Raw genomic sequence first — 22,608 nt, 5'->3', positions numbered from 1 at the left:
AAGTGAGTGATTTCTTGAGAAAAGTATATTCACATAAATCTTTTTGTTTCCATCCCGCTGTACAATACAATCCAGCACCTGCAACCGTTCATTCCAACGTACTCACTGATGTATCAAATTTAAATTTCATGCTTAGTAGCACCTTTAAATGACATCCATAAACTACTGCATGTTTTAGCACGTCCCCTCTCCTTTGAATTTATATTCTTGCAACTTTCCTTTTTTGAATCGCGCTTAAAGAAAGTCTGTATGATCATTAGCACAAAAACGCTGCACCAATAAAAGCCCATGGATTAATGTGGAAGTCAGTTTAAAGGGCAGTAAAGCCTCTGCTTTGCAGATTTATCACACCTCAATATAGAAGGGCCTATAGATGAATCTGATCAGAACGGTCATCACAGATTTAATCACAGCGCTGTCCAACAAAGACATAAAATACATTCAATCTTCAGCCTGTCATGAGACCCCTGAAGGTCCCTGAACCTCACTTTGGTAACCTACCTGTACCAGACTCCTCGAGCTCTTGTCTGTGACTGATTGCATGACTGACCCTCGCTCATGTGAGGCTCTGTCATTCTTCATAAACATTGATTACAATTGCTCGACCCTGATGGAGGACTTCAATTCCAAGCCGTTCTCATCGACAATGACAAAAGACCTCTGAGGTACTCCCTGCTGTATCACTGTGATGCAAAAAAACCCCACCTGAACACAGCCGGTGCTTCAGCATCTGTATGATTAAATGTGCAGAGTTCAGCCCTGTCAATTTTGCTGAAAGGCAGAATCATTGATTGTATTGACCGGTGGAGCATTCTAGCGCGTGCGACGGTGCTTCTTTGTGAGTGCATCCAAAATCTCAAACTGCACTAAATGTCAAAATAACCCCTGACACCTGTGTTTCTCTGCTGCGTGGTTATCAGGGTGATTTACTTCAAATTCTCTGGTGTTTACTTCAAACTTGCAGAAGCATTTTTTAACACTCTTTCTCATGGTGTCAGACTTCTGGCAAAGCTCCTGTTGGGTGAATGAATTCTTACTCCTCCACAGGATCAAAGTGATATGAAGCCTGGCCAGTTCAGAGTACTTGTCTCAGATAAGTATTACAGAGGGATTTCTTGAAGCAAGAGACATCTGGAAACATATTTCTAATGCAATCAGATGAAGAACTTGCATTTATCATTTTGGACAAAGCTACAGTTTCAACAATTCATCCCATCTGCACTTCTGCATGATTTGTTCCTTTTGACACTGCAATGTCACTTTCTGAAAGCACCACTGTGCTGCCCTACAGTATATATTGACCTCTTCAAAACCACGCTCAGTACATTTCATGATTCTCCCCTGCTGCAGAGACTTTGTGACATTGGATTTTGCTCACTCTGCTTGCACTCACGAGAGCACAGAGCATGTTTTAGCACTCTGGCCCCAGCAAACAACTGAGAGACTTACCCACAGGACTCCTCATGCATCTAGACGTATGCTGCAACTTTGACACCCCTGCGTCATCCTCTTCTTGCTCTGACATCATTTCTTTGCATTAAAGAAAGGGTTGTCTGTAAGTAGCTTACAGTACTGCTGAGTGATAGCATGGACTCGCTCCAGTTTTTACTGGCGGGGGCAAAAGGATGCCTTTATGTTTTTTGGACGAGCCAAGTCGGACAAACCTTAATTGAAAAGAGCACAGTGATCCGCTGATGTCCTTTTTTGTTATTGCTCTAGTTTCACAGTGTGCCGACAGTTTTTTCCTTCCTTTGACCCACAGGGCGACCACAAAGTCCACAATAAAGGACAGTAGAAGGAAATTGTGTGTTTTTAAGTACAGCGATTATCTGATCTTTGATTCATGCTGATTGCTGGCTCAGATGTCTCAACAGATTAACTGTAACCCTCTCAGGTCATCACGGAACTGGCTGTCACATTACTTCATCGTATGTATAATTGGCTCCAATAGAGTTATGATGTGGTGTGAGTTATTTTTGGTCCATCCAGTTCATCTTCTGCATGGCGAATGTGAGGCGGCTGGCGGCTGGAGCACTTCCAGGACTTGAAGGGACATGAAACTCTCATGGATGAATCATGAGGGCAAAGAATGGGCTTTAGAAAAAGTATTAGTCTACATCGACAAAAGTTGCTGACCAAATGAGTTGCAGGTGAACTGAATTGTTGATGATAAGTCAGGTACATGATTGCAAGTTCAAAAGTGTGATGTGAGTGTAAGAAGCATTGTTTTTTAGAGCTGTTGCTGAGGAGGAGTCATCTTGCATCCTCCCTATCTCTGCAAAACGACAGGTACACAAAATATCCTTAAACTTTAAAGCTTCATCTGACCATGGGCTGCTTCTTTGCATAGCTCTAAGTGGCACTCAATGAAATATTAGCTCAATGAATATACCTGTTGTGTGTCAGGACTTCATTCCTCAGTCAGGCTCTTGGTCAGCTGCAGTGACAGCCCGTTGAACTCTGATAACACACTGCAACGGTCCTCGCTGGATCTCTGCCAATAGTTATGGCCTGCCGACGTATCACATAGTCAGACAGCTTCTTGGCTCACACCAAGAAAAATTCTTAATCTACCCTTGAATCCTTCCCTAAACGCAGGAGGCCTTTCCTGCTCACTAAAGCTATATGCAACCCCATCCCAGCAGCGTGAAACTTAAAATTCCTGGCGTTGTCTTAAAGCCATCAGTTTAACTCTGTGGTATTCTCTGGACATCGCACAGGATTTCACCGCTCTGTTACACACCACATAACAAGGCTGGCTCGTTGTCCTTGAGGATCATCTCTGCTTCATAACAAGTCCACATGCAGAACATTTTATCCTCCCTTAAATCTCTGGAGGATGAGGCGAGAATCCTCATTTGTGAACAAACTTTACCACCTGTTAAATGTGCACAACGGCGCATTTCCTGTATGTTAGAGAAGTGGAAAGAACTCATAATTCGCCACTTAGATTTGTTTGTTCAACACAAATCAAGATGTTAAACGACTGGAGTTATAACACTTCATTATTGTTATATTTAAACAGCTTGAACTCAAATGCAAAGTGTGATAATGTCTGTTTACATTTTATTATGTGGTATGCTAATGACATATTTCTCTCTGTCCGCTCTGTAGCTTGTGCAATACAAGTGCTGGATGGCTTTCCTTTATTAGAACAGACAGTCTCTGTCATTCATCATCTAATTAAGGCAGATTAAAACTAAATTACAGTTAATGGTTATGATTATAACAAATTATAGCTGGCTCTGATTCTACTCTAGACCTCCATAAAACTTCAGTTGGACATGCAGGATGCCAAAACCTCTCCAGGGACATGTAATGTAAAAGTGGAAGGACAGATTAGAGGAGCGTTTATTAAGTACAGTCCATTTAACTTATGTGTGAAGTGATTTAAGTGAAGTTATTTTGTATTACTTGATAACATAGTTAGCTTGTTAATAGAAGAGTAGGTGAGAGTACAATTTAAACCTGTTATTTGTTACTATACCCACTTTGCCATACAGTAATTAGTATCTTGATTTTAAAGCTCCTGTGAGGGGTTTTACACAAAAGCAAACTAGACCATCCACAACAAAGATGCAAGAAAAGAAAGGAAAAACAAGTCACAGAAAGAAAAAATGAAACTTTATTTGTTTTTATACTTACCAACACTTTGAAATTAAAACCTATGTAATTACTCACAACTAATATAGATCTGCACATTGCAAATAAATCAATCGAAAATAGTTACGAAGTTCTATCACTTTTTTTTCCCAAACTGCAATACACACAAACAAAAGCTGAAAATTAAAAGTAAACATGTCTAGTCATTCTTTTTTCCTGCTGTTTCTGGATTAAATAAAATAAAAAAATGCATTTTTTTTCCAACAAGCTACACAGCTTTTCTGAATCTATGCTAATAACTAAATAACTGAATAAATAATTGCACATTGCACCCTATTATTGCATTAGTTGCAGTTTGTTTCAAAGTATACTCAGCCATATACACAAATGTAAATACAGTTTTCAAACACTGAGTAACACATGAATATTGATGTTATTAAAATCACACTGCCATCACTTACAACTCAATATTCCTGCTTAAGTGATCAAATTCAGATAACACAACAAGATCTCTGTCAAATGCACGTGTTAACCATGCTAATAAGCTTTAGCAATCTATGTATGTTTATGATTTTGATTCTTACATATGTGTACTATTTTGAAGCAGACATTTCAATGGTACACATGCACTGATAACAGCTGTAAGAAAGCCATATACCCTCGAGGATGTTCTTTACTGGTGCAGTGCTGTTGGGAAAGAATGCCCTCTTAGGTATCAGCTAACCCTTCAAAAAGCAAATTTGCCCCCAAAAAATAAAACAAACACATTTTCAGTTCGCTCATTTGACAAACTTTCCTGTTAAATAACAAGCTGTGACAATTCAAAATAAAAAGAAACACAAATTCATAACTTGAATGCTAGCACTACGACTTGAGTTCACATCAAAATGTAAGAATTATTGCAGAATATTGATTGACTATGCGTGGTTCAGTACAGCATTTGGTCCATTTACATAATCACATCAAAGCGCTTTAAGGTAGATATTTTGAGAATGAGGCTAGTGTCATTTTTTGCTAAGAGTTAGATGAGTAGGTTGATTCTGCTCTCATCTCTGTCTGCTAAATATAAAGCTAGCAATCTGCAAATGTAGCATAGCATAAAGGTTGCAAAAGGGAACACAAAGGTAGCCTGGCTCCTCTCAAAGTTAAAGTTAGGAAGCTTAAGATTTTAAACAGAGTTCTTTAGCATCACGTGGCCTGGTTGCTCCCTGTTTTTTTAAGTCTCTATGCTAAGCTAGGCTATTCAGCAACTAGTTATAGCTTTGTATTAAGCATACTGTGAGTGGTATCAATCTTTTCATCCTAAGCTAGGCAAAAACATGGATGAACCAGTTTCCCAAAATATCAAGCATTTCCTTTCAGCCCAGCAAAGGCTTTTGGAAATTCAAAGCAGTGTTCTGTGTGAAGAAATGGAGACACTGAAAATGCAGAATGTTGCTTTGTTGGACCGTAGATAATGTGATTCGTCAATAACATTCAACAGCTGTTTGTATGTGTCAAAACTGGATTGAGCTCAGCTGAAGCTCAGAAATAAGATGACTCAAGCTGTCCAATAGTATTTAGAGCATCCTTATGAGTAGAATACACGAGGGATGGTTGAAATACTGAATCAAATATCATCCATACCTCCCTCTCAAATGAAATACAAAACAACAAATTGAACTTTGCTTAAGTATCATGGTCAACAAACAAAAAGTCGTATGTGCATCACCACACAATAAATAAATACATGCTGGTTTTTCTATAAACCAGTGAAGCAGGAGTTGTCATCCAACTTGTCCTTTTCTAAATAAAAACAATTAAATTGCTGACATAGTCATGACAATAAAAAGACATTCAAACCTAATGCGTCAAATCAACTGTATGACAACAAAAAAACACGACAAGATGAACAATCTTGAAAAAGAGACTGAGTGGTCACGTCCGCCCAGGCCCCGCGGGTTCCCCCCAATGAACCCCTGAACATTCCTTGGCCCAAAAAATACCATTTGGCTTTGTCCAAACGTAAAGGAGTCGGCTTCTTACCCTTGTTTCTTCACTCTTTTAAAAAGCCTAAAAAAATTGAAAATATGTTTGCCAGCAGCCTAGCAAAAAACGCCCTGAAAGAAGGGAAAGAAGTCGAAAAGGTTTGGACGCAACACTTGGCTTTTAAGTCCAACTTACTCCTCCCATATCAGAGGCAGTCCAGAGTAAAGTGTTGAATAGTCTATTGCATGAGCGCCGCGTAGTCGACTATTATGCTAAGTCACAATAGTCATTGTACAAAACAAATACAGTATAATACTAAGTTAGTAAACAATCATTTAAATTTTCAGTTTCAGTGTTGTAGCGACTGATTTTCACTAATTCCCATTCATGCATCTATATACTAATAATCAGTGTTAATAGAAGGAGGCTATGTCGGGAAGTTTTTCATCTGGGCAGGGAGTAGGACTAGACGTGAATGGCCAAAAATGCTGAAAAGTTTGTGGAAAAAGAACAGGAGCTCAAAGATATAATAATAACATTTGTAGGAACACGTACACTGAACAGGAATACTCAAATACACAACAATACAACACTGAACACATGCAATATAAGCAATAATGTAAATATAGGAAATAAACATGAGAAGGGAGGCTCTAGGAGTGATACCATTGGCTTAAAAGGGTCATGTGATGCAGCAAAGAGTCATGGGTAGAGATTGGATTTGTAGAGTATACAAAGATGCAAATTAGGACAAAAGTAGAACAGTCCAATGTTTTTAGCGTTTTAAGATATATTATCAAAATTTGATAATTTGGCTACATCCCACCACACACTCTGCCGATAGCATCACTGAGCAGCTGTAATCTGCGAATAACTACGTTCTACAAAATTGTCAATCTTTAACTAGTACTTTAGTTTACTTTAAATGATGTTCTATGACGCAGCACTGACAGAGAGAGAGAGAGAAAGCAATAGATAGAGAGCAAAGAAGAAGAAAGATTAACACAAGTTTTTCCTAATAAACATTCAACATGCTTCAACAGTTCTCTAAAAAACCTAATCAACAGAGAAAGTTTCTTTTTCTTTTTTTTAAATTAATCAATTTGGCTCTCTGAAATCAGAATGAGTGCCCAACCCTCCCTGACGCGTGAAGAACTTTGAGTCAAGGCGGGAGGGCCGTCAGCATTTTCGGAGAGCCAGAGCCAGAGTCCGAAGGGCTTCATCAGGGTTGTCTGCGGTAGTCAGTCATTGGAAAGGGCCAAACGGAGGAGCCAGTCAGGGATCTCAGGATGTGGTCATGGAAGATGGGTCGTTCCACATAGCCGCCACGTCTCTGAACCTGAAGGCAGAACAGTGGAAGGTAAAACTGGTAAAGGTTAACTGCTTTTTTTGTACTTTACTTGCAGCTGTACAAAGACTGGAACCAGGACCAAATATGCCTCTGACACTTCCTAAAGTTTGGAACCAGGTACTCGTCCAATACAGCCTAAACCTGGGGACAGGATACTCATCTGATGCAGCCTAAAATCAGCAACAGGGTGCTGGTGAGTACACATCTGCACCCATCCAGTAACACTATTTATGGGCAGCAAATAAAACAGCTTCTTTCACCTGTAACTAGATTTAATTGTCAATTTGCATCTCTTAAAGTAACTTTCCAGCAAGCTGAACAACCAAACACTCAAATTAAAACCAAACCCAAAGCTTGACAAATGTTGAGAGCAGCTAATTGGGCATTTCATTACTTTGAAAAAAGCATCCATGGCATAGCTTTCACAGTACAATGATAAATTGGATTTTGATTGCATTAGAAGTCCTGACCTTGCATTGATGAGGTATTGGGCCAGGCTGATGTTGGCGGGGGTCCCTGTGATGGTGATCTGGCGCTCCGATGACCCTTCCATGGCGTTAGCAATTTTGATCTGCGCCCCAGACATCTGACGGATCTCGTTGATTTTGGTTCCCTGGCGTCCGATTATGCAGCCTATTAGCTGGGAAGAAAATAGGAGGGCCATGAAAGAGACATAGACACACACTTTCATTCCTGTTACCCTACATTTGACAGGACATTTGAGTGCGGTCCAGCTATTGTCAGCCTTTCAGCTTGTAGCTCTAATGCTTGGCCAACAAGTCTTTTCCATTAGGGACAATCACTTTACACAGCCAGCTCCCTCTGGCTTTCCTGTAACTCTGCTGTGGAAAGGGGATCTCGATAGCTGAACTGCTGTCAGATTGTATCGCTGCAAACTTCACCAGGGAGACACTTAACCACAAAACAAACCAGAGATTTTGACAGTGTGGTCCAACAACGCTGTGGAATTTGTGCTCTGATATCCATTAGTTCCTGACCAGTGCCAGGCTCTGTTTCTGTGTTTAATTCAACCAATCTGTCTATTATTGATTCTAATCTGTTTTTAAAAAGACTCACAAAGGTAGAAAAGAGAGCTGTGCTGCGTAATACGTCAGATATTCTGATCAATTTGCTGCCATGAAATGTCCTTCATTTTGCAGATGCAGCAATAAATTCACCCAATTGGCAGCAAATTATCAGAACTGCTGAACAAGTGTTCCAGTCTGACATTGTGTTGCCAATATTATCTTTAAATGCTTGTGGGAAGGAGAAAAACCGACACGCTGTCAGTATTTAGATGACAAATCCTCTCTTTTTTAATTGGAGTGTTGTTACAGTATTGTTTGGAGTAATTTCCTCTGATGGAAAGTGAACAAACTCTTCCTGGCATTGTCAAAAGGGAACATTTTGCACATTATAACAAATTATCTAATGTAGTGCCAGTGGCCAGAGCTTTAGGAGTGATTTATAAGAGTAACCCGACCTTAACTTATGCAGATTCAAAGAAGGTTGTTCATGCTTTTATTTGATCACATTAAGACTATAGCATCTCTTTACATCTGCCTCTGTCATAAGCAGCAGCATGAACTTCTGCTACCAGCCGTCTTTGCACAAAAATCAGCTGGCTTAAAGTAAAACTAAGAACTGATTCAAGACATAACCAATCCTTTTTAAGGCTCCTTGATATATTTATAAGTTTTAAACCTTTATGAGCTCAAGTGGGCTCTTTTTGAGTTTCCACAGGCTAGATTCATGACTTAATGTGACTTTTCTTTTCCTATAAAGGGACCCGGAGTCTAGCACCACCTGCCACAGGAAATTCAGGCTGTCTTATATAAGTTCAAAATCAGTTTCTTGCATTTGACCTGTATTATCATGAAACTCATTTAGCAGTTTTTAGGGATGTGACGCATTTGAAAATACTCAATAAGCTGAAACACCAGTCCAGGCACTGGCAGAGTTATTGAATTGCAGAATGAATGTACTCACATCATTGGGAATGGTGAGTTCATGAGTACTGGCCTGGTTACTGGCATCCAGACCTGCTGCTGAACACAGGAAACAGACGGGAGAGAGAGAGAAAGAGGAGGGGAGGAAGAGGACATAAAATAGAGTTTGGCACATTGAGGGAGTGAACAGCATTGATGAACTGCAGTCCTGGAGTGTTTTTCATTCCCCTGACTATTGACCCCTGGCATTTCTGTATCACTGGATAGTCTGGCTCAGTCCTGACAGGAGCCTTTACATTTACTAGAAAACTATACTCTCAAAACTCGGGGAAACAATCTCAGGCTTCGTTAAAAAACGGGGAAACCAGAGAACAAAAGAAAACCTCAACATCAACAAGAGCAGACCACCAGCAGGCCATGTCATGTGATTCTGTGCACCACAGAGACCATTAGGAGGAGAACGACGAGAAGAAGAGAAAGATAAAAAGGACAGAGACAGGAAAAGAAGAGAAAGAGAAATAAAAGGAGGAAGAGAATGTGTTTGTCTCTACAGGTAAAAACGAGAGAAGGAGCTGCGGTAAAGAGGGTTCGTCGTGTAGGTGGGTACGTACCGGGGAAGGCAGGGGTGGTCTGTCCGAGGGGGGTAAAGGGGGTTTGCTGCATAGCCAACTGGTGGAGCTTGCTCAACTGCTGAGGGGGGGAGGAGGAGGACAGCAGAGCTATGAGGTCATCGTTAAAAAACACACTCAGACACACACACACACACACACAGAAAGTAGCTTGCGCTCACGCAGACACACGCACAGACGCGCACAGGTGTGTCCGAAAACGCTAAGAGAGTAGAGAGAGGATCTGAGGAGAAGTAACAACACAGACAGGTGAAGGACAAAGACAGAGGCAGACAGAAAAGAAGAAGAAGAAGAAGATGAAGAAGAAGAAGAAGAAGAAGCTCATAAAGGACTTGGCCTGAGTTGTGTTTTGGCAAAAACTGTGTAAAGACGACTCTTCGATTCATGGGCACAATCTTTTGATTTGATAACACCCACTGGAGCCTTTATATACCTTTGTAATGAAAGGATCATATCAGCCTGTTCAGGGCGCACCCTGTGATAAGTGGAATGGATGGATAGATCATATCCGGCTCTACAGCATGTCTCGAAGCCTATCATTTTTGTCTTTAGAGTAATTTCCTTTGCCTGTTCTCCCCAGTGATACTGGAGTGATAGACGGCTGCAGAGTTTTGCAGGTTGTATAAGAATGTAGCAGAAGTCAAAGGATGCATTTAGTTAAGTAAGCTTATCAACCTGCTTTCTTACTCATTAACAGGCTGGGTTAAGTACTTTATTCTGATTGGTCAAAACACCATAACAACAGTGATAGTGTCCTGCTCAACCTTTCTAGCAACAGTGCTTGTGAATAGAAGTCCTTGTTGCAACATAAAACTAAGTTTTCAGTGTTAGGATTCCTCAGCTCAGCACTAAAAATCCTCCAGAAATATGACCAAAGCTTAAAGCAGTTCATTGTCTGCTGCAATGAAAAGCCTCTATTGAGAATGTTCCAGGTCTGAAGTCTGTTTATGAAAGGCATCGGTCAGCTGTGACAGAAAGCACTCTAAAAAGACATGTCTTCAAGGCCCAGTGAGGACCATATTTTCTGCCAAATCTGTAACATTTTCAGGCCAAGCCCCATGAGGTTTAATGCCAAACAAAGGGCAGGGAGGCCAGAGTCAGAAAAGTTAGAAGAAAGAGGAATTACATATCAGAAAAAAAGCTGTATTAATATTAACAGTTAATATTAATATGGGTAGAAAGAGAGCAAAAGAGCCTGCGAGTCAAAGAGAGAAATATTTGGATGCAGTGAGACAGAGTGTCTGCCTCGTGGGGTTAGCACTCACATCTGGATGAGGGATGGCGTACTGTCCTTGAATGGTATAAGCCTGCAAACATGAGAGGAAGAGCTTATTGTTATCTTGTTACATCATCGGAACAAACACAAAAACAGACATCCTTAACTAAATGGAGCTGTTGAATCTACAATAACATGAAATATGATTTAAGAATTATGACATTTACACAGCTAACTTTATTCTATGCATTGTCACCTGACTTTAACCTTAATACAAGAAAGTCATGCACTATAGACTGTCTGTCATTACTCCTATTTCTCATCAATCAGATCCAGTTGAACTAAATCAACAAGGGACAACTGAGACAGACGGGGAGGTGACAGGAAGGGAGTGAGGGAGAAACCAGAGGAACGACCCCGAGAGGAGTAATATGAATCGACCTATTGGATGTGGTAGGTTAGAGAGGCCACAGAGGTCAGAACTGAGCTAAACTTCATTTCATCAGCTGTGACAGGAACAAGAGCGCTGCTAGAGCATAGAGAAATAACATGTCAAGTGTCTGTATGAGGTCTAGGCAGTGGAAAGTTATTGACTTTAATGATATTTACTGAATTGGTGCCAAGATTTGGGTTTTTTGTAACTTTTCTTACAAAGAAAGTTGAAAGAACACTTGAATTTAATGTTGTTTTTACTGGTTATTTATTAGTCAACTTCAATTTTGTAATAAAAATGCTTAAAATAATATTTTTTACAGAAAGTTTAAGCTGAGATTTTAAGATAACACAAATCTAAAGCTGCCTGAAGAACTTGAGTTGATCTTCTGTCTAAACTCATCTTCTGTAATGCACTTCCACCCTCTAGGTGTCCCTAGTGAGCTTCCTCTCCCTCTGCAGCTCACCTGCACTTCCTGTCAGCCCCAGAAGCCAGTGTGGAAAGTGCTTAAAACTGCAGCTAGTTCTGTGAGTGCTAGTGTTTAAGTCTCCATGAAAAACAAGTTATATTTATCCCAGTTCTGGTTGGAGTGGCTGCAGGTGAAGGAAAACAGTGAGGACAAAGTAAACAGCAGTGATGGTTTCATGCTAGTCCAGAGGGGAGGACAGGGGGAGTGAGGGAGGGAGGAAAAGTGAGTAAAACCTGGTGCGACACTAACAGGCAGTGGCTGGTGCTGCAGTAAGAGGCTGAGGTTGGCTGTGGACGCCCCCAGTGGGTCTGCTCTTACCTGGCCACCTGAAAAAATGACAGGGGTGGAGGCAGGCTTGGGGCGGTAGGGGATGGTGGCACCTTTCGGTGGGGACTGAGGAGAGCAAAAGGAGGAGAGAGTGGGGGGAAAAAGAAGAAGAAGAAAAAGAAGGGTGAGATGTTGAGAGAGTGTTAGAGAAAGAAAAGAAGAGGAAAGAGAGAAAGAAAGAAAAAGAAGTTGCATAAAGTGAGACCAAAGAGGGACGGTGCCTGAGGGAAGACAACCTGTGACACTCACACAAAAAGTGCTCTTCACTGTGTGTTCATGCTGAAGGAAAAAGTCCAAATCGTGGTTCAGTGCAACAACTAAACTTGGATTTACCTGGAACATCACTTTCAACTGGATAATGATGACTCTACATACTGCTTTTTACAGATACATCTCATGAACTCTGTGTGCTAGAGACTTACAGTCATGTCACATATGTCCTAGTATCCATGGCTGGTGCCATCATGAAGGCCCAATGGAGAACTGGCTGTGCAGATAGTTTCAAATTAATGATGCAAGAAAAGAAGACAACTACAGAGTGTGTAGCCTGATGATCCAAAGCATTACGACTTGTATGCACAGAAGAATTCAGGTTGACTTAAGGCTGTACATTTAATGAAATCATTTCATTCAAACATGTTCCTGCAAACTAAAATGACCACTTCTGCTGGATTTGCAGCTGATTGTGAAGCTAAATGTGTTTGCAGGAGTCAGAATGTGAATCAAAGACTTAAAAACACACAAAACAATCAGATTCTTCATCAACAAAACATTATTAGTCTCTTTATGTTTATACACGTGTTAAGGAAGGATTTATTTTATTACAAAGTCACTGAAAGTTATAATCCTTAAGATTTTCCTGGGGAAGGATTTATGTTAGGCGTCTTCATTGTTTGTTGCAAGGTCCTTTGCTCCTTTGGAGGACTTGAATTTCAAGACATGCAGGACATGGTCGCGGCCGGGAGTACCGGTGACCTCTGTGACAGGCGCTTAGACCACTAGGCCACAAGCGCCCCAAGGATAATTCAGAATCTGAGGTCCCTTTAAGCGTGTTCTGCTTTACAAAAATATCATTTACAAAAAAATGTAACATCACACTCTATTGAAGGTAATTTGAAATTCAGGATTGAGACCAATTTGCATTTTTTTCCCATCAAGTTTAATATAATCTGACTTTGTTGCCTCCTGCTGGCCGTTGGAAAGAATGCAGGCTCTTCCCTTTTGAATCCAAAAAGCTAATCCACTTCTTACCAACAGATTTAGATGTCCCCAAACTCCAAGGCTGAAATCTTAAGGATCATAACTGTAATGCATTATAAGCTCAACAAATTGTGAGGTGTGAATAATATTTCCTTGTTTGTCTTTACTGTACCTCCAGCATCACCACACATATCTGTTTGACACACTGGATGATGGCTTCTGGGGCCCCTGAAATCGTCACCGCTCGCTCAGTGGAGTTGGGGAGCATGTCGCCTGCAACCTGCACCTGAGCTCCTGTGGACTAAAAGGTAGGAAGGATGTTTTGAAAAACTGGATTTATATGAGAAAAGCGATTTTAAAAAAAATGCAGAAAAGAAACTTCAAACAGAGACACATTTTTACTCTGATGCCAGTGCAGCAAAATTGAGCTTTTTGGTTTTGGGATTATGCAGGATTTAAAGGCTTAAATTGAAACTATATGAACCATTATATGAGATTTAGAGAGCTTATGTGGGAACTATAAATATGGATGATAAATGTAAGCATAAAAGCATCATTAATAAGGTGATGACATTCCCCTAAAAAAGTGAAGCTCTCCTTTTATACCTCGATCCACGTGTTATTTAAAGAGAGTTTTAATATAGAAGGAGATTCATCTCCCTTCTTGTACCCTACCTCTCTCATTTCTTTGATTTTGGAGCCTCCTTTCCCGATGAGCGAGCCGCACTGGCTGGCCGGGACGACAAGCCTCAGGGTTACAGGGGGTTTACTGGTGGCTGGACTGTTGCTCATAGAGTTGATTATATCCTGAGGGAAGAGTTCTTATATCAGATTAATGCTGCAGCAGGTGAGTGTGAGGTGAAACAGTACAAAGTGCAGAAACTGATGATTTTTCTGAACCCTTATTTAGGAGTATGCTTTTGAAAGTAACTTTCTATCAGCTCTTAAGCCAATGTTTTACACTTTTTAATCAACAGGTGCTTACCTAAGATACCTGCAGGTTCAAAGCATGTGCACAAAGCTAATTTTCTACCTTTTAGTAGTTTTTCTTGGCACATTATTTGCAGGTTGGCTGATGTCTGTGAGAAGTGCCGATATCAGCCAGGAGTGAGTAACTCAGAATGAACTGTTGTTCTTTCTTCTCCTCTCTCTTTATTTAAGAGCTTAGTTATTTGTCACTTTAGAGATTAACATTTTAAAATTCAAATAATCAACCACCATCAATAATATCCAGTTGTCTCAGAGGTGCACCTCCTCCCTCATAGCTCGATCTGTTGTGTCTCAGAGACACCATGTCTCGGTTCGGCGGGCAGCCTGCTGATCCGGCACCCAAATCAAAACACAGAACTGGCCCAGTTTCAAAGGGTGCTGCAAGGTGAGATCAGCACATTTCTGTCCTACATAAGAGGGCCAAGCCTGCTTTGTATTCATTTAGAGACAAGTCAGGACAGACACAGCAGGACAGCATCTATTCCCTCACATTTGAATTTTCCTGTTAACTGTAAACTTTGACTCTGATACTTTTAATTTACTTTTTAAATCAAGATTGTTGCACACAAGCATGCTACTTCCTTCACAAAGTGAAGAGTCAAAACAGTCAGACTTCTACTCGTTGTAGTGTTGTTCTTCTGCGTTGTGGAAGATGATTTAAAAACACTCCTCAGTGTTTATGGTTGTACCTCTTCAAACTTGTAGGCGATCATGGCAAAGGCCTTGAAAATAGCGTCCGTCGGCCCGGTGATGGTGACTATTCTCTCAGGGCAGTTCCCCTCTGAGATGTTGATACGTGCACCGCTCTACAGGCGAGAAAAAGTGCACAGTTATTCAACAGTAACACACAATAGGAGTGTCATAGATAATGGTGCTTCTGCTGACATGTTGAACTCACATCTTCACGCATTTTCTTCACCGTTTCTCCTTTCTGCAAGAAAAGAAAGAAACATTATTGTGTTGTTTTGTGCATTTACAGGCGTTACGATGCAGCTTTACATGGTCTAGTTGTTGTTTGTGATAAATACCTTTCCTATGATGCTCCCAACCTCCTGCAAAGAAAGGAAAACAACATTAAGTGTGTTTTGTGCCAAAGGGGCCTTTAAAAATAATCTATCTATCATAGAAAATTCAGATAAGTTTGTTTGCTTTTCGCACCTTGCCGTGCATCAGCAGACGGATGGTGAGGGTCACATTCAGTCCACCTTCTGATTGGACCTTGATGGGCTCCATGTCGGGATTGGATGTGAAGGAAGGGGCGAGAGAGAGGAGTGCAAGGGCCAAGGCGAGTGTGATGGTGGAGTCAGCCAACCGGTCACCTAACAGATGACAAGTAAAAGCACACGTACTGATTTTAGGCAAAGGGAGAAGATTAGCAGGATAGGAACATGAAATGAAGTCAATTCTTGCTTATTTTGGTGAATAAAGAGTTAAGTTTAAGTGTAGAGCAACTTGAAAAAATCCTACTGAGGAGATTCTTCTTTTAAAAACAGAAGAACAATGGTTCTAAGTTTACTTCACTCAGTAACAGCAGCTCAGTGTACTTTCATGCAGTTATTACTCAAACTGGATTAGATGCATTAGATGGGGACTATTTCCAGCTGGATGTGGATGTATATTTGGTGCGCTTGTGAGTAAATGTGTTGTATGAATGGAGATCTGAATTGTCAGCCAATGCAACGTGGCAAAGATGATGTGGTTTTAGAAAAAGAATGGGGCTGTGTTGCACAAAGGGACACAGAGGGAGGAAGGGGGTCCTACATCTGCTTATTGACCCCTGGGGTGGATAAACAACATCCGGAGATGATCATTCACAGTCTCTCTATGAATCTTGTGTTCAACGTGCAACATCTCCAGATATGTTCGGATGAAAATGAGTTGTTTTCTCCCGTTCTGCAGTCCACAGCAGTTTGTAATAAAAGCCATTGAAATGTAGGTCAGCATATGTCTCTCCTGTCACGATATGAGCCATCGAACATGAGCGCCATATTTATTTTTATCAAGCAGCTGGAACCCCTCTAATTCTGCCTGACAAGTGATGTAATGACTCAAGCAGGGCTGCAGTGCATAATGTGGCCACAGGAGGGTGCTGCAGTCCTAGAGATGAATTTTAGGATTATATACTCTGCAGTCTGGGATTTAATCTGGTCCAAATCCGACACATAAAGGGCAAATTTTAGATTTCTCTGTTATAACATCCATCAGGAGTGTTTAGTGTGAGGTTTTTGTGAATAACTGATTACCTATATTTATTTATTGGCTTCAAATGACAAGAAAAATAACACAATTGCTGTTAAATTTGATTACATTTTGAACTTATATCATAAGAAAGCATCTCTGTGGGTGGTTCTTAGCTTTAAAGTTGAAAATAATCATCAAATGATGAACTAGATAGAAAATAAACGAGGGATAAATAATAACTAAAGGTTGGTTTGAAGATTAAGGGGGGCGTTTAATCAGCTGTATTAAATATTTCCAACTTTTATTAACAAACGTGGCAACAGAAGAGCAGACAGCTATGAATACAACATTTGCAGGAATTGTTTTTCATATTTCACATTTTTAATGCACCACAAACCTTCTGTCTAACACTACAGCTGCAGTTTGATGCATTTCAAGATATAAAAAACATCTTCAAAGCAACATCTAAACACCTAAACATGAATCACATGTTATCTTTCCCTTCTCCCGATTCATGTTGCCTCCTGATAGAAGACAAGAAAAGCTCCTGAAGCTGCTGACCTTGACTGAACAGACAGATAAAGTCATGGTCTGCCAATCAAACACATTGTTGCTATGTGGAAATGCATTTTTCCCCCTCCCTTCTCTGCGCCGTGTGATTGCTAATTAGCAGAGGGAAATAACACTTCAGGTCTTGGCGTTGTGTATCAGAAATGAAATGACTGGACTGACTTGAAAACACGTCTCAGGTTGTCAGGTTGATCTCTCTCTTGAACGCCTCCACCTCTCTGATAAAAGAGCCAATAAGAGCCTGATTTAGCAGCTTCAGAGTACATTGAGTTTGAGTGTTGGGTGAACTGTGCATCTATAAGGATGATAAAAGCATAGATACCAGGTTATGCGACAGGTGAACACTTGTGAAGTTGTCAACATTAAGTAAATACTAAATTATATCAGATCTTTCCCTTCTCATCCGTCCTTGTTTTACTTCTGCAGTTCAACATCAATAAGACAAAATACTAATCATCTCATTGGAGAGGCTGCAGCTGCCTCATTTTGAAACCTGAGTCATCCTTTTATTTATTCCCTTACTTTGGATGTACAAAGACACAAGTATAGGATTACAGCATGTCAATACATGTTCTATGATCTGATGATATTAACACTGTTCTGCTGTTTGTGGATGTTAATAGCCAAAGGATACTTTTAACAACTTGAAATAGTTCCATGAGAATATCCTAAATCTTTCTCATCAAAGATCCAGACATTTTTATCGACATGTTTCTGCAAGTGGAGCCATGAAAGTGAAATACACAGAAAATGTTCAGATTTCTGTAAATATATTATTCATGAATCATTTCAGCTGTCATTGTTCCAAGTTGTTTGGGGGTTCAATTCTGAAATTAGACCCACACATGTAAGAACGCACCATCATCAGTCTATGGCTGCAGAAACTGTCCCTGCTCTTAATCTACGCCGCCTGCAGAGCTGCGAGCTGAGGGCCGTGTTGGTCGCAGGCCATGGGAGGTTCGAGAGATAAGGACATGGATTCTGTTGCCAGCTGTCTCTCCAATCTCCCAGAGGAGACCAGATTACATAAAAAGCCTTAATCCGGGTTTAAGACCCAAGCCAGCGGTGCAGGTCCTCTCCAGGGGCAGAGAGGGAGGGGGGACAGGGAATAAAAACTCCCAAGATTGACGACAGGATTCATGCTAACGTTGATTCTACATGGCGTGGCTTTAGTGCCATTGCAAGACTTCAAAGTTTGGGGGGCAAAGGCAGGAGTTTACTCCAAACCCTCTTTTCTTTCAGTAAATAACAATATTTAATATTTGTACATTTGGAGGCCTGAACCTGCTCTCTTCCTCCTCCCTGCGATTAAGACACGAAACTCTAGATTTAGGTCGACCTAAAGGATCTAGCTGGTTCCTCGGACTTGAACGAGGTCACCGTTAAGAGCTGCGTTTGAATAGTTATCCTCACAGACTGTATTTTGCTCATACATCCTGTAGCATAATAGAATTAGGTCAAGGCCCTGTGAATCATTTGCCCCCAATGGGCTCAAACCTCCCGGCCAAAAGCCAGATTTTTATTTTAAGGTCTGAGTTTCTTATCCTGAAAAATATCTACAAACATCCCCCGACAAAGCTCCTATTTTACTCATTATGAGATATGAATCCCGACTGTTTGACCTCTTCATTTGATTATTTAATCACATCACACATGTTCAGTTTTGCACTTCTCCTCTGCTGTGTCTTTGTTAATCAGGCAGGAAGTTGGCAAAAGGGTGAAATGAGAAACACAGAGAGGGATGGTAGGGAATATTTCATGACATCTGATGGGGAAAGTGGGTCATGCTCGGTGTTGCGGCGCTGCTAGCCTCCTCCTCTATGGCGGCTATTGAATTAATCACGCTTTACGCTCGGCTGGACAACGCAGTGCACAAAATGGCTCCCCCATCCCGCTCTCCTCCCCCCTGCCTCCCATCTCTCCCTGCGTCTGCTCAGAAAAGACTCGTGCATTTGCTCTTGAAGAACTTGCATCTAAGGTCTCATTTCTTTTTATCCCCTTGTTCCTCTTTTATGTCCTCCCAACAATGAAGAGATGCTGCTTTTATAAAGAGTCACCGGGGTGTAAATGATGCAAAAACACTCACAAATGGGTTAAAAGGAAAGTTTAAGGGTGATATTCGGCATGTGGAAGTGCTTTTGGATGAGCACTGATGTTATTTGCAAATTGACAACATTAAATGTTGTGTTTTTAAGCCATAAAAAACACGTCTCATTAAAACAATACTGAGGAATAGATGCTTCTATCTGTTATCAGGAGGAAGTCTAGGGTTCCTGCAGACATGGATTCATCTCATTACAGACAGAAAACTGGACTCTAAAGCTGACTCTGCTTTGAACTCCAGGTCGAGAGCTGCTGCACAGCTAAGTGACCATCAACTTACTTTGGCCCCTTTTGACTTGATCCACGTCACTCTGGCTTGTGTCGGGAAGTGCTATAAAGCGTGACAAAACTGCAGGATGCAGGATAGTTCAACTCTTTGTTCTCTTTCAGCTTTAGATAACTTTAATGTAGCATTTGTTGGTGTTTTTGAGAGGTTAGAAGAGACAATTCTGCCCCATGACTCCAGGTTTAAGTCGTCACAGATTCTAGATGCAACCTGAGGCCTTGCATGAGCATGAAACAAATCGAGCAGCCAAAAAGTTCGTCACAGGGGCTTTAAGGACATTTTTAGTACATTTGAACCTCAAGCCAAGCACAATATTTTGTTTTTGTAGTGAAACTGCAAATTCCAGATCATTGAGGTTGATGATAATGTGTTGATGTGTTTTTTATCCAGACTACTCAGCCTGTAAACAATTAATCAATCACATAACATCTCAGATTTATTGCAGGTTTTATGCAGTTCTTATGCCGCCATTCAAGCAGGCCTGATATCAGGTTTTAAACTTCTTCAATTGACTGCTTGGCAACAATTGAACCACTCTAAGATCAGTTTCTGAACTATGATATGTCCATATAATCAGCTCAGATAGGATATCAAGAGGATATCTGACAGAAAGAGAGAAGAGAGAGAGAGAGACATCTGAAATCCTGTAAAGAAAATCATTAAATGGACTACCGGCAGTCTAATCTAGGCCAAAGCCTCTGGCATCTGTTCCATCCTAATCCACATATCTACAGATATGTCGTTATGACGTTTTCGTACTAAAAAAAACCTTCATGCTTGCGAAACCGAGCTGAAGCAGCAGCACAGGTTTCGAAAAACAGAATCAGAGAAATCCTTGAATATAACTCTTTTAATGAGGGCGGTATCTTCTTTAATGGGGTCAGCTTTGTGGCCGTGGAAATGCTGAGTAGTGTAAGGAAAGGTTGAATGAAAGGTCAAGGTATTGTCTCTTGAATTGATAATATAGTTCACATAATGCACCGGGACTTCCTTCAATTTGCTGCTAGTATTTTTTTATGACGATGTTCAGTGTTTGGATGAGAGCCAGTATGGGGATTCATGCTGTCCTCCCGCTAAGCAGACTTACTCTTACACATAATGAATCCCAACAAAGTCCATGCACATGCTATGAAAGGAGGCTCCCAGTTCTGTACTCTGTGACCCTTCTGCAGCTTAATTCTTTGCACACACTACAAATTTTCTACAAGATTTTGCTTTAAAGCTTCGATTTATATTTCTGTGTGAGCAGTCTTTTCTGTTTCTCATTGGATTATCATGATTCAGAAGTTTAAGAGAACACGTTTCAGACAAATGCAAAGCAAGGTAGACTCATCCTAATGATAAATTGTGTACATATCTCATAAAAACTTACTTTTATTGAAGTTTTAAAAAATACCAGTACAGTTAAAAGTACAGTTCCACATACTACACATTAAAAAAGACCAAAAACAACCAACGAATGACCAGAAATCATTTTACTTCTACCCGTTGATAGACTGCAAAACCATCTAGTACTTTTAAATACAGGATCTGGCACCATATCTTGTTAAGTTGTTCATTTTTAACATCTTATCTAGCGTTCCATGCCTAGAGATACTCCTGCAGGTATAGAGAATGATTTTATTTGTTACCGTTGTCGTGTTTATTCTAAAAAAGAGTAAAAAGAACAGGAGATTTTAAGCCGCACAGACAAACTGAGCTGCAGATGTCTGCAGCTGCAACGCAACTCAACCATGCAAGAATTGGTTCACTTATAATGCCGCCAATATGTTCGACCCACGACCAAGGGAGATCTCCTGACGATCATGTTTGTGCTCCAATTAAGGGTAAACAAAAGGGAAATTAGCGTGCATATAGGGCAGCAGAGGGGGGGCACAGAGGGTGACCTCGTTCATCCATATGTTTTACAGGAATTCTGTTCAAGGGATCTCAATCCTGCATGGAAGACTGTCTCACTCTCTGGACTTTCTCCCTTTTTCAGTTGATCACAAGGAGAAAAAAATCTTGGAGACAAAGTTTGTGGCACGATAAGCAACAGGGAAGAAGACAGGGGTGATGAATAATTGCTGGCATTGGTCGCTCCTGTCAGGAACTGTGTGCAAATTGAAGTGAAGAAATCAAGAGGGGCTGAGGATCCGGCCCTCAGTTTACTGGTATATGAGCAGCTCTTGTCTTGTCTGGCGCAGGCTTTTGTTGTATGTGGTGCGGTGCAGCTGAGTGGAGGGGGGGCGTCTACCCCATCGGCCTTCCTATACGCCACTATGACAGTGCTCTCGAGAGCTGTCAGCCCACATCAGCAGCCCGGCATCCTGATAACTCAGTGCAAATCAAAATCAAAACTCCGGCCACCACATCCTCACCACAACCAGTCAAATCAGAGAATTCAACGGGCAAAGACAACGTGGGGACCAACTATCACCAAGTGGCGTAAAAAGTACCTCACAGAGTGCTCTGTGTTGGCCTAAAATAGTCCAGCTGAAGGGGGTGGGGGGTTCCAGTGAGTTGACTTGCATTTGATTAGAGCGCTTTACAATGCAGGCACACCATGTTGTGCAATGAATGCGGCGCTAAGAACCCAGCGTTAAGTCGGCCATTTTAGATTTGCCACAATTTGTAATGTGAGATCACCGCTTGTCACAAAGTCATGGCTTCCATACGCCGAGCTTTTGCAGGGCATTCATGCAGCACGAGTCAAAAGCACGTCCCCCTTTCCTGCAGTTCCCCCTCCTTTTATTGCCGATTGTTCTGGACAGTGCTTCACAGCCTGATTTGGTCACTGCTGTGTTTTTGGTAATGCCACCGACACGAGACTTTCACTGTTAATCTCACCGCCAAACGATAAGCTTTTCACCCAAACAAAGGGGTCATTTCTCAGCGCATGAGTTGAACACAGAGCTTAGCTTTTAAGGTAATGACGAATGACATTTTTGGTCTATGACTATCGGAGAATAAGGCCATCAGCAGCGCTAATATCAGCCTGACGATAATTGTAATAACGACCTCCTGGGCGAGCTGGTGTATCAATTCCACTGACCACAACTTTAGGATGAAAGAAGGTTGTTCTAGCTTCATTGTTAGCAACAGAAATATGTCATTTGTTCCATGTTCTCCATTCAGACATAATTACTCAACAAAAAGATCGCTCATGCTTGAATCTTAGTCAAGACAATGAACTCCAAAACAATGACAACCCAGAGCAGCCGAAAAGCGAAATCGACAAAGCATAAAATTGAGTATTCTCTTGGGAAAACCAAAATATTTCAACGCAGCATGCCATCACCTTATGTGGGCGCGCAAGGGGAACTTCTGAAAAACGATAACTTGATCTACTTC

At 41.0% G+C, this 22,608-nt stretch overlaps 2 protein-coding genes across 8 annotated transcripts in view; one reads left to right on the top strand and one right to left on the bottom strand.

Annotated features, from left to right (window-relative positions):
* The window catches only part of LOC117808181 (fibronectin type III domain-containing protein 4-like), a 67,825-nt gene that overhangs the window by 9,996 nt on the left and 35,221 nt on the right, over nucleotides 1-22,608 (top strand). For 5 of the 7 annotated variants that reach the window (XM_034677747.1, XM_034677746.1, XM_034677741.1 and 2 more), the window contains exons 7-12: nucleotides 6,978-7,115; nucleotides 8,708-8,771; nucleotides 9,537-9,543; nucleotides 11,047-11,169; nucleotides 11,579-11,676; nucleotides 13,324-13,453. The gene's annotated coding sequence lies outside the window, so the exon portion shown is untranslated. Of the gene's footprint in view, nucleotides 1-6,977; nucleotides 7,116-8,707; nucleotides 8,772-9,536; nucleotides 9,544-11,046; nucleotides 11,170-11,578; nucleotides 11,677-12,238; nucleotides 12,484-13,323; nucleotides 13,454-22,608 lie in introns of those variants that run through there. The other 2 variants (XM_034677744.1, XM_034677748.1) reach the window with 2 other exon arrangements.
* On the bottom strand, nucleotides 5,557-15,368 carry LOC117808179 (poly(rC)-binding protein 3-like). Its single transcript, XM_034677740.1, has 12 exons — nucleotides 15,294-15,368; nucleotides 15,164-15,187; nucleotides 15,034-15,066; nucleotides 14,825-14,941; nucleotides 13,821-13,952; nucleotides 13,318-13,446; nucleotides 11,868-12,011; nucleotides 10,766-10,807; nucleotides 9,483-9,558; nucleotides 8,912-8,970; nucleotides 7,393-7,562; nucleotides 5,557-6,910 (listed from the first exon to the last, which is right to left on the bottom strand). The coding sequence occupies exons 1-12, from the start codon at nucleotides 15,366-15,368 to the stop codon at nucleotides 6,856-6,858; spliced, it is 1,056 nt and encodes a 351-aa protein (XP_034533631.1). The 3' UTR covers nucleotides 5,557-6,855.

This window comes from Notolabrus celidotus, chromosome 24, assembly GCF_009762535.1.
Source record: "Notolabrus celidotus isolate fNotCel1 chromosome 24, fNotCel1.pri, whole genome shotgun sequence".
In the NCBI taxonomy this organism is placed as follows: Eukaryota; Metazoa; Chordata; class Actinopteri; order Labriformes; family Labridae; genus Notolabrus; species Notolabrus celidotus.
The sequence above is the reverse complement of the archived record's forward strand: the minus strand, read 5'-3'. Positions and strand labels throughout refer to the sequence as shown.